At 28.3% G+C, this 12,926-nt stretch overlaps 1 protein-coding gene across 4 annotated transcripts; it reads right to left on the minus strand.

Moving 5' to 3' along the window:
- Nucleotides 1-3,593: 3,593 nt before the first annotated feature.
- Nucleotides 3,594-7,617, minus strand: SCL1 (SCARECROW-like 1). 4 transcript variants are annotated; one of them, XM_068615716.1, is made up of 4 exons: nt 7,296-7,509; nt 6,771-6,915; nt 5,694-5,756; nt 3,594-5,595 (listed from the first exon to the last, which is right to left on the minus strand). In XM_068615716.1, exon 4 carries the CDS (start codon nt 5,554-5,556, stop codon nt 3,781-3,783), a length of 1,776 nt encoding a protein of 591 aa, XP_068471817.1. In that variant the 5' UTR covers nt 5,557-5,595; nt 5,694-5,756; nt 6,771-6,915; nt 7,296-7,509; the 3' UTR covers nt 3,594-3,780. The 4 variants fall into 4 exon arrangements, with proteins under 4 accessions (XP_068471817.1, XP_068471818.1, XP_068471816.1 ...); XM_068615717.1 differs by lacking the exon at nt 6,771-6,915 and having other exon boundaries at nt 7,296-7,617; XM_068615715.1 differs by lacking the exon at nt 7,296-7,509 and having other exon boundaries at nt 6,771-7,237.
- Nucleotides 7,618-12,926: the final 5,309 nt, after the last annotated feature.

Raw genomic sequence — 12,926 nt, forward strand, 5'->3', positions numbered from 1 at the left:
TATCACCGTTATAGTTTCAACCAATATAGAAAAATGTGATTTTGAAAAATATATATATTTAACTTAATCACTTCTCAACATATATAGCAAAAAAAAAAAAAATCTCACACAAATATTTGGAAATATAAGCTTAATGATGTAGTAGATAAAATTATAAATTTTATTAAAAGTAAAAGTTAGTGTATTCAACTATATAACAATTAATAACTATACAAAGTTATTAATTCTAACATGATTATTTACAACAAACACTTAGAAAAATTATGTTTATTGTTCTTGAATCTATTGTAGCACTTCATCCTTCAATGCGATATGTCATTAAATTTATACAAATCAAATATTTATTTGATCAATAAAAGATGAAATAAACATTTATATATCTAAGGTATTCAAGTTAATTGTATATTGTTAGATTTGAGGACTTAAAGATGCTCAAGTCTCATGTGATGCTGTTTTGAAGATGAAGATTGAAGATTAAGAAGTTGAAGATGCTCAGAGTGTCTTAACTTTTGTTGTAAAGTTGTTTGAGTATTTCACATAAGGTGTATATTAAAAGCACACAACCACTTCCAAAATGAGTTAAAATGTTTTTGAAATATGATTTTTTTAAAAAGGTTTTATAAAGCTTATAATTGATTACATTCTTGTTTAGTCGATTAAACTGTTCTTGAAGAGGTCAAGAATAAAATAATTGATTATATTTCTTTTAATCAATTAAACTAAAGAGTTGTGAAAACTTGTTTTAGTTATTTAATTGATTAACATTGGTTTTAATTGATTAAAATAAAAGTTGTTATAACTTATTTTCAAAGAATAATCTATTAACACTAATAATAATCGATTAAAAGCATTAGTCTTACTTTTTAATTAATGCCTTCGAATCACTATAAATATAACATTTTTTCTCATTCTTTAACAATAGTATTATGAATTGAAAAGTGTATTATGAGTGATAAAATTGAGAGTTTTCAAATGCTCATTTTCAGTTATATAGATTTAAAATACAATCAAATATTTGATAAAGGTTGTGTTATTGTTGTTGTTCCCTTGAGAGCTTCTGTTGTGAATAATATTGGTAAACTCTTTCTTCTTTTTTGTTGGAGTGTTCCAGTAGTGGTTTGTAATTTTTGTTGTTATTTTTGGTGATCAAGAGTTGATAAGTTATATATCCTCTTGGATTGTAAGAGTTGTCAGGGCTAATATCCTCTTGGTATCAATGTTTTCTGTTGTAAACAAGAGTTGATAAGACATATATCCTCTTGGGTGATAAAGAGTTGATAAAGGTTGAGATCCTCTTGAGGTGTGTCAAGAGTTGATAGGCATACATTCTTTCTGTTCAAGAGTTAATAGAGGATGATATCCTATTATAGTGTATATCCCATTGAAGTTGTTTAGAAGTTAATTTTTTTTGTATTAACTTTGAAAGTTAGTGAAACCATCAATTCTTTAGTTGAATTATTAAGACTGGATATAGGATAATAATGAATCTTTCTTTTTCTTTCTCTTTGTATTTGTGCCTTAACCAATTCTTGTGACAATCTTGCTACCACTTATAATTGCATTTAGTTTTTTTATGTTAATGAAGTTTTAAAAGAATTTCAAGAAAGGAGACTTTTGTGAAAAAGATTTGAAAGTCAATCCAACACTAATTTTGGTTTAATGAAGTTATTATTTTTTCCTGATATATTTTACCTCCTCAATGAGGCCCTAATATTTGTGTATATAATATATATGTGCCTCATTACTTAATACCCACACTTTTGGCTCTTCATATGATGTGAACATTACATGTTAGTAATCATTAAATTTGTTAATATTGAATTATATAACAAATGAAATGCAATAATAAGAAAACTTATATGTCTAATGTATTCCTAATTGCTAAGGTGATAGTTTTTTCTTATGTAATGAACACAAAAGAACAACAAGGAAAAATGACTAACAGATTTGTGAGTGACTTCTACAAGTTGAAAAAATATTAGCAACAATTAAGTCTTATATTAATTAAAATTTATAAAATGTAGATTTATTGATATCAGTAAGGCTGATAAGTGCCAAATTTTAGTAATATTTCATAAAATATAGGTACTTATGAGTATTAATTGCTAAAATATGTATAAAATACCCTTAATTTATGAATTTATACATTTTTACAAATTTTATGATTTTAATTTGAATAAGAACGATTTATTCCTATGTGTTAATTTCAGGATTCTTAGGGAAGAATGGAGACAGTTGAGCAAAAGGAAAATATACAAAGCTAAAAAGAGAAAGTTGGAATGCATCAACACTCAACAAAGCTGCCCAAATTCGTAAAAAGCTAAGATGACACCAGTGGATCTTGCTCAAGCAAGTAGAATCTCGCTTGAGCGAGATAGCGCTAGTAACGTTGGGTGTTTTTATGTTTTACTCGTCAAATGAGCCCATTAGCACCCAAGCAAGAAGTCGCTCAAGTCCAAACAAATTAGGTTATTCAGGAGGCTTGAAGCACAACCCCAGTGTGCAAGATTGAGAGAAAAACATCATTGATTGACTTGTAACTCAATTGGAAGAATAGAAGATGTTAAAAGGTGTTAGAAGACACCCAAATATATTATCTTGAAGTTTTGGATTAAATGTAGTATATTGATTTCTTAGACTTATAAGTGTTGATTTTTTAAGTAGCTTGTTCCTTTAATACTAAAACCTCATAATTGACTTTGAGGTTATATTTTAAGTCATTCTAACCATGTTTAATTTATTGTTTTCTCTTAAAAGTTACAAGTTATTTGAAAATTTGTGAAATAAAAATAATTTCCATAACCACTTGATGATATGGGAACAATCAAAGCATTTATTAGGGCTCAATATATGCTATCCACATGTCCATGGAAACTAAACTCACTAATCCAAATCCAACGTGATCCTGGCTGATCAACATTTGATTGAAACATGGAAGCTAACCCACAAGTCGCTTTCGATTAATTTTGACAACTTAGAAAGGCTGGGAACTTAAATAAAGTTAGGACTGTATATGACTTAAAAATAAGGTCAAAATATGAAAGTGCCCCAAATTCTGCTTCTGCTTAAAATTATTCATTTAATTATCAGTGATTAATAAATTAAACATTTGAATAGGAAGTTTACTTAATTACCTGATTAATAATGTTTTATTGAATAAAAAATGTCATAAACTTGAAATTTAAGGAATAATCCATATTATAAAAAAACTTGAACATTCAAACTTATTATAATAATAAAATACATAATTCAGTTTAGTAATTGATTAATGAAAGTAAAAAAATCATAAAAATAGTATTTTTAAATATTTAAATAATTATTTAAACAATCTGCAGCAAATTATAACTCATCAAATTACACTAATAAACTAACTAGTGAATTTCGATTTGAAGTTATAAAAATATCATTTTTCCTATCTTTAGTTACTCAAAGTTTTGCGTGGGAGTAACAGGAATGTGACAGAAAAAACTTTAGGAAAACTGAATAGAAGCAGAATTTGGTATGAACTTTGTTAAAATCAATTAATCACCATGAACAAAGACTAACTTTAACCGGATATCTAACTAGAAATTATGTGAATAGAAGGCTGAGAATTGATAATTGTTTCATGTGTGATATCCCCATTTACCTTCATCCAAGGTTTGTATCAGCATAAGCTGCACGTTAGTAGTATACATCAGAGTTTGAACCAAGCATAAACATATAGATACAGACTAAACAAGCAAACAAATAATACATTAACACTACAATGAGTCTCATGCAATAAAGAATTTATGTGGGTCACTTCCATGCTGAAGCAACAATTAAGTTTTTGTCTTCCCACCCAAAATGAAGTGCTCCCATTTCCTCCTTTATCTTGAACCTGTCACAGTACTGCTTAATAATCAGTTTCCTAATTGCTTCTCTCACATTTGTGCTCATTGGGGATGGAGTGAAGCCAGCCATTGTCAACCTTGCCCTCCACTTTCCGGCGACTTCATACCGTTCTATTCGATCCTCCCCCTCACAAGCCACAATGTTGACAATGTCCTTTGCCAAACATTGCCTTTCAACATTCATCCTGTCCTGGCTCTCCCTTGGTAGAGTTGCATCAAGTGTGTCAAACACAGCAGAGTAGTAATTGTATGCTTCAACAAATCTTTGGAGAAAAGGGGAGGTGTTGGTGTTCATGTCCTGCTCCACAATTGTCACAAGTTTTGGATTCAAGCACTTAACCATGCGAAGAAGTTGGTCTCTCTCGTTCACTGTGGATACAGTTTCATCACGCATGTGATGAAGCTGGAATGCAAAGTTCACCACAAGTGCTTCACCTGGACGACAGTTGAGCATTGATGGTGAGACAATTGAGGTCTTTGAAGCCACTGCTTGAAACTCAAATGGCAATCCAAGTTCCTCTGCCAGCTTTTCAAGCCTTTGTCCTATGATGCTCATGCCACCAATGGAGCGCTGCACAGTCTCAGGATCATCCACCCCAGTTAATCTCACATGATGTGGTCTACCTGGCATTGATGCAAGTGTTTGTATTAGAGTTATGTACTGAGTTCCTTGGCTGATGTCAAAGTCTATTATGTGAACCTTCTTTTCATCTCTAACAGCCTCAGCTATGGCGCCATTTGCAGCAATGTATCCAAATTTAAAACACGGGCAGACCTCAAATAGGATCTGCATAGCTGCCAGGCGATCTGAAGAAGGAGGTTCTTTGCATCTCAATGCTTGATAGATGCATTTTCCAGATGAAGCAACACGAGCTACAAGCCCTTCCACCATGTAGGCTGCAATTCTTTGAGAAGGTTCCCCCTGAATTGAGACCATTTGCCTGAGATTGTTTATCATAGATGTGGCTTGCTCTTCATTTCCTTCTGAAAGTGCTCTAGCACAATCACAGAGTAATTGTTTGGGGGTCTGGGAAGAGTTTTGTGAAGTTTCTTTGGTAGTGCTACTTATGCTGCTAATATTGGAAGAATCTGAGGATGAGGACTCCTTTGGTGAGTCATGAAGTAGCATATCTTGAAGCGGATTGGCCCACTCGGCCAAGTCAGGATCAATCTCCATGCTTTGGACAGTCTCAAATATATCTTCCTCCTCCTCTTCTTCATCAGAAAACAAAACCCTCTCCAATTCTTGTAGTTTTAATCTCATTTCACCATCAAAGTCAAGGCTATCAGGGCTCCTATTTTCCACGAAATCTGATTCAAAATTGGACTGATAGGCATTGCGACGCCTTGTAGACAGGATACGAGTGTCAAATGGGTTATTAACAATCACAGAAGCTCCTGAACTAGCTCTGAGCAGGTAAGAAGAGGCACCATCAGGGTGAACTGAATTTCCTGATATGCTGGAACTAGACGGTTCTATCAGTTCTTCTGATGGTGAATAACGGAAGTACTTTTCATAATTCTCACTGGAGTAAGAATCTGTGATATACATGTTTCTGTGCTTATCTGGAACAAAATTGTGGGAGGACAGATCAGGTGTAACATCAGTTCCCTTTAGTGTGTAGAGCTTGGCATTCCCATACGATGTATCAGCCAATTCCGTGGATATAACCAATGACATATTCTCCTTTTATTCACTCAGAACATACAAAATTTAAGTCTGCAACCAAAACATCACAAAGATAAAGTCAGATAGATGCTATAAAATCTGCAATCAATTAAAACTACTGGGCTTTATGTTTTTCTCCCCTTTCCTACCTTGAGAAATAGTAAAACGATGCTCACTGATGAAATCTTGTTGAACCTTCTAGGATATCTTTGCTGAGATTGGTGAAACAAAAGGGAAGAGACAACATTAGAAAACATTTATAAACATATGAAGCAACTTATTAACAAAATTTAGTTATTGGCTTTGACCACATAAATTTATATGCAGATTAAGTTTCACCCAGCATAGCAAAGAATTTCATTCTTAATAGAGTGGTTTCAGTCACAATATTTGGGACGACGACAACAACAACAACAAAAACCTTATCATAAGACGAGGTCGCCTACATGAATCACTCGATGCTATTCAGGTGTTGAAAGACAATCTTGAGAGATACTATTTATCAAGCAACACAGAGTATTTGGAAGAGAAAAATAGATGTAGTCTCGTTTAAACCAATGTGTACAATCTGGTGAAATGAAAGCAGATGCTAACAGGATTAAATCCAATCAACATAACCAAACGCATTCTTGAAATCAAATGGAAATACACAGGAAACAAAAGTTTTTGCATTGACCGATGATTCTTCAGACATTAATCTTATCTGGCACTAAAAAACGAGGACTCATACAGAGATTGACAAAATATTTGCCTTTTCAAATAACTAGAAAGCACAAGAAAGGAGTACCTTGGTTGGAACACAAATTTTGATTTAAAAAGCATGAGACTTTCAAGAACAGTTAGTCAACCAATCACTTTGTGTTTTTCATATGAGAAATTAAGGGGTTAAAGGATCCACTGCGACGAAACAACGTTATTTTAAGACAACAAAACTCCCTTCCAAAATCCACCTTTGTTGCAAATGCAGAAACAGAAAAAGATGAAGTGAAAAAAATATTTTTGGAGAACCAACCCATGATAGGAAAAGTTAAATAGTCCCTGAAAAAACACTGAATTCAGAAACTATAAAGTAAGGACATTTTTTCTCTACTCTTGGTTTAATTCAACCAACAATTAAACACAAGAATTGTAACCGATACCCCTTATTAAGAGCCACCCAATTTACAAAAAGTGAACCACATGAACAAGATTCTAGAGGTAGAAATCAAACAAAAGATAAAGGGTACCTAGTGAAACTTCAAACAGATGAGGATGATGATGATGATGCTCCTGGAGACAGATACGGAAACTCGGCTAAGGCTTTTGACCAAGAAGCAGAGAGATTGATTATAGGCAACCCAAAGGGCAAGCAAGAGAACCTATTGATGAGTCCTTAATATATTAAAGAAAAATGCTTCCTTAGCAAGGTGAGATTGGTGGAATAGCAACGAATCAGATAGACAAAAGATATACTAAGAAGGTACTTGAGAATTGATATGCACAACCAATCAAATCTAATAATAATAAATATAGATGTGGACAAAGGAAGGAAAAGATAACAAGACTTTTAAGTTTAAAGGTTCCAATGAATTAAGAATTGTGGTAAGTTAGGAGCAATGGAGTAACCCTAATAAAAAATAATATGAATTTATGAACATTTGGTATGGTCTAAAGATGCCCATTTATTTATTCATCTATTTATGATAATCATGATGACAATCTTAGCTTCTGGAACCGAGTGAAAATGGTAAGCAAGTGGAAAACAAACCCACCTAGAATCAACGAAACTTCTTGGAATTCACTGAAACCTGTCTGTCTCAGACCGAAGACATTGGCCACACGAAACTATGATCACACAATGACATAGATACCCATCATGGACGGTCCAAACTGCAAAGAATGTCCACTTGTGGGATTCACATATTTCGGCAACCAATGTAGTGGCAACTGTGTCTTTTCACTCTTCTCTAACTTCAACCCTAATGCGAAATTAAGGCACACACTAGCTTATTTATATTAAATTATTGATTGAAAGGATTGAATGATTCTAGTACCTCAGTTTGGAGAAAGGATGAGAATCCACATCTTTTCAACAAGCAATTGTTTATGATAGGATTTGGAAATTTGAGTAAGATTATCTATAAAACGTGTGAAAGTAGAACATTTTATAATAAATACACAAAAACATTTTAAGATTTTATAGAGTATTTAGTTCACATTTGGAAGAAAAGGAATCCTACAAATTGACGCGTTACTAAATGAATATACTTGCGTATTTTTGGTGAATATATATTATGCCTTATTTATTCTATATGTTTAAGATAAATGAAATATTTTAAAATAGTACTAATTAGTATTGTTTGGAATACATAAATTATTGGGTATTGTTTGAACATTTCATTATAAAGAAAAGTTATGTTTTATTATAGATAAAAATATTATACATTCTAAAAGATTATGAAAATTGAAAATGTTTTTTATTCACAAAGATGTTTAATATTTACAATTTTGTTCGTGTTGCAAATTCTTTGAAATTGATTCAACGGTCTTCCTCTATAATTGTTTTTTTTTTCTTCTAACCATGCTTAAAGCTTTGAGACACATTAAATGCATTTGACTTTAACATTACTTGTGTTTAACTGCTTTTGCAACACCTTTAGAACACAATAGAGATAAACAGGTTTGGGCAAATAATTTCTTTCCTTCTTTGAGTAAAATGTAGGGTCTAACATAGTTGGTTGACTCTACAACACTAACATCCTGCCTTATCCAGAAAGTTGTTTGCATGGAACAACTTTCAACACATTCTTTAATGGATCTTCATGTTAACAAATGTTGTGAGATCTTCCCGAAAGAATGAAGAAACGAGCATTCCCTGCAAGCCTAAAGTAAAATTCATAAGTTTGATGTATACCATAATATACTCAAGGCTTGCATCCGTTGGATGAAGTATACTTATTGTTTGTACAAGCAAAAACTTATCAGACTAAGTATACACGCTTACATATGTTCAAACAAAAACTTATAAGATGAAAAGAATAAACAAAGAACTTGTGTTCTGTGTCTATTGGACGAAACTAAACATTTGTGTCAGACATGATCTTAAAAAGATTGTGTTTTAACACTTTGTTGTTTAAGCATAAAATCAAAACCAAACAAATGATTTGTTAAACTTTGAAACATAAAGGGATATTAAAAATAAATCCTAAATCCTAAATGAAAATCAAAGTGTCAATCTATATAATTGGGCAAACAAATAAATTGACTATCTAAACCATTCAAACATTGTTGATAACATTTGAGTTCTGGGTCAACCCACCTCTAACCACACTCAAATACATTTAACCCGCAAATTAAGTGCGTCAAGTTAATTTGGTCCATATTAAAAAAAAAACAATCTTTTCCAATTAAACATATCTCAGATCTATGGTGAGTCAGGTTGGCTCATGAGTTTGAACTTATTTTTACACTTGTAATTTTATATGTAAACTAGAGAACATGTTGTGCAATTAATTTTTGTTTCGTAAACAATTAAAAAAAATTAAGTGGGGTGAAAGAAATCCTCTCTAACTAGGATGTCAATGGAAAGAGTATGAGTTTGATTATACTCATCCTATTTTTTAAGTAAAATATTTAAACACTTTCGTATTTTTAATATTCAGCTATACAAAATTTATTTTTCATTTTTGTCCCTATTAGGTAACATATACACTTGTACACATATATGTACTTGTCCAAAATTTATTAAATAATATTTCTACAGAGATAAAAATAAAAAAATAAAAAAGATGATATTATCATGAATTTATTGTCAAAATCACACCTTTTTTTTTCACTTCTATGTCAAATAACAATAAAGAATTATAATAATATAAATAATAAATAAAATAAAAATAATTTAGTAATTGAAAATAAAAATAAAAATAAAAATAAGGAAATATATAGATGATTAAAAAGTTGAATATTATTCATATTCAATTAATCCATTCAGTATATCATCATGATAAATTCGAACCATACAAAAAATACTGAGTTTTTTTTTATTCCTCACTTTAACACCATGAGACAATTGCACTTGATAAAAACTGAGATGAATTTTATAATATTAAGAATTAACTTTTGTTCTGATATGTTAAAAAACTTAGTAATTTAATTCTAAATTATTTCAATTTTAATTCTTAAAATTTTAATTATCTATAATTTTGGTTGAATTTATGTTTATATAGTTTTAATCCTTAATTTTTAATTATTTATAACTTTTCTTAATTTTCAGTTGAATTATCCATGATATTTTTTTATTTTAGACATGACACAGATTAGAGAGAAATATTGATAAATGCATTATATTAGTGATTTAAGATGTTACTAAAATAATTTTATATGATTTAATATATTTGTAAAGTAAAAAATTAAACAAAATTATAAATATTTATAAATTAAAGAATCAAAATTATTTACAAAAATTAATTTTATATGATTTAATATATTTTTAAAGTAAAAAATTAAACAAAATTATAAATATTTATAAATTAAAGAATCAAAATTATGTTAAAAAATTCAAAGACCATAATTGCGTTTAATTAAAAATTAAGAACAATTTTTTTTTAAAAAACTTAATAAAAATTACAAATTAAGTGAAATATAGAAGCCGAAATCTATTATTAGTTATATATATATATATATGTATATATATATATATTCATTAAATTTGAGGGCAATATCATTTACACGTAAATTCTCCATTCTAATAATTAAACTATGTCAAAATTAATATAGTGTATTGAAATGTTATTTGTTATATTTATTAAGAATTATGGCTTCCCATACCAATTTACAAAAAATGTTGAAGTTTTTAATTCGTTGTATGAATAAAAAAGATGTGTTTTCGAATAAAAATGTTAGGAACGCGCTAAAATGACACGAGTGGGAGTAGCCAACATACCATTATAACCACTTTTTTTTGTTTATATCCGAAAATGTCGCGTAAAATTTCAATAGTGCCTTCTCACGTACAATCTTTCATCATAACATAACCGTGTGACGTCTTTCGTACTCTCTTTCCTTTTTTTTAATTTATATATTATTCGTATAAAAAATCATTTATCAATTTTATTAATAATTAATTTCCATAATAAATTGAATAGATAATTTTTTTATTGTATCTCTCTGTCTAGTTATATTTTCTCATCGTCAAAACATAATCGAATCTGACATATAACATCACACTTTTATTCTATTAATTCTCAAAATTTTAGTAATATAATATGTTCCAGTATAATACAAATACCACCTTTAATTTGTTGTATTATACTACAATTAACTTGTTGTTAACAGGTGATACAAATAATAAATATTATTTATCTAAATTAAAAGAATTCAAAATAGTTAAATAAAATTTAAAATATCATCGTAATCAAACAACTAAAAATGTTGTTAAACCATAATTTTTCTTAATAAATTTAACTCAAATTAATAATTTTTTATTTATTTTCTCATTATCTTTATTTTTCTTATGTTTACGTTTGGATTGGTACAATATGGAAATAAAATTAAATATTCACTAATTTTCATTTTAACTTTTATATAAAATAATTCATTCAAAAGTTTATGTTGGAGAATAAAATAAATTAATCAATGCAGCATTAAAAAGTTGATTCCTATAGGTACAACATTTTAACCAAATTAACACACTTAAATTACTTATTTTCTAAAATAACATATATTAAATATTTAGCCAAATAACATAGTGTGTAAAATAATTATTCAAATAGCACAATTTACAATAACAGTTCAAAATTCAAATTCATTCTAAACTTGATTTTTTTATTTAAAAAGTAAAGAATTTTTTTTGTGATAATTTTGAGTTTTTTTTAAATATTTAATAAAATTGGGTAGTAAAATAATTTGTTAAAAAAAATCATATATAACATAATAATTTAGAAAAATAATAATTTTATTAAATAATTATTTATAAAAACATATCTTTTAAGCAATAACTATGTATAAAAATATGTAAAAAAATTGTTAACAAAATTAACATTTACAAAATTTAAGAAAATTTATTTTTTGAAATTTTGGTTTAAATTTGATAGGAAAAAATTATTTTTTTAAAAATAGTGGAAAATGTTTTATATAATTGAAATTATTTTTTTATAAATAAAAAAATATAATAATTAAAATATTTATAAATTTAATATTGAAATTGACTTGGAATATTTTTAGTTATAGGATTTGTTTTTACATTTTTTACATATACTTAATCTATACTTCTTTTTAAATAAATAGCTATTAATATTTTTTTTTTCAAATAATTAGTTCTTAAAATAATTAATTTTTAAATATTTTTTAATTATAGAGTTTTAAAATAATTATTTGTTAATATAATTAGTTTACTAAATTATTATTTTAATTTTTTAAAATATTATTTTTTAGTATAATTATTTTTCTAAACATAAATATCTAACATAGTATACTACCAAAGAAAAGAAATGATTTAAATATATTATTTTTGTCAAAATTTAAGTTTTTAATACCAAACATTCTAAGAGTGGAAAATAAGAAATAATTGAAGGCTTGGACCAAGTCAGAGATGTGCGTTTGTACCTTTTTCTTAGTTCAAACCTTACTTCCCACCAACACCAATATTGGTGGCCAATCTTTGACTATTTTCTTTCCCTTTTTTGCTACCGCGTGCGACCTTCAAAGTGAAAAGACATAAAAGCCCTCACCCTTTCACATTATTCTTCACTAAAATGATCACACAACAAAGATGAAACTAACATCTTCTTCAACAACAAACTTACTTTGAATTTCATCTTATCTTAATCTTATAAAATGCTTCCTAAAATTATAATCTCTAAAAATTATAAAAATATTAATTGAAGTTTTATAGGTTTTTATCTAGTTACATACTTTTTAAATTTTGTTGGCAACTTTTCTTTTAATACAAGAATTTTATAAGATTTATATTGTAATCAATATTTATGTAGTTATTAACATGAATATGTATTTTGAAAACAAAAAATATTTTTTATTTTTTAAATTTAGTGTTACATTAACATATTTTAATAAAAATATTTTATAAGACTAAAATTTTATATATTACAAAAATTTAATTATTTATATCTACTAGTGGGGAGGAAAAAATGAACCACTCTATCCAATGGTTTTGAGACTTGTAGTGTGAAATGAATCACACGTGTCATCAATCTTACGTGTTATTCATAGAAATTGTAAAAATTGAAGAGATTAACATCCACACAAGTTCTATTTATTAGTAATTTAGTCTTTATATTTTCCCCTTTGTCTTATCCAAACGGACCAAAACAAGTAAGATAGGAAAATAATTGACACAAGAATTATTGTTTATTATTTATAAGTTATCTAATGTTTGAGTTTTAAGT

Source organism: Phaseolus vulgaris, chromosome 1 (assembly GCF_051622355.1).
Source record: "Phaseolus vulgaris cultivar YP4 chromosome 1, ASM5162235v1, whole genome shotgun sequence".
In the NCBI taxonomy this organism is placed as follows: domain Eukaryota; kingdom Viridiplantae; phylum Streptophyta; class Magnoliopsida; order Fabales; family Fabaceae; genus Phaseolus; species Phaseolus vulgaris.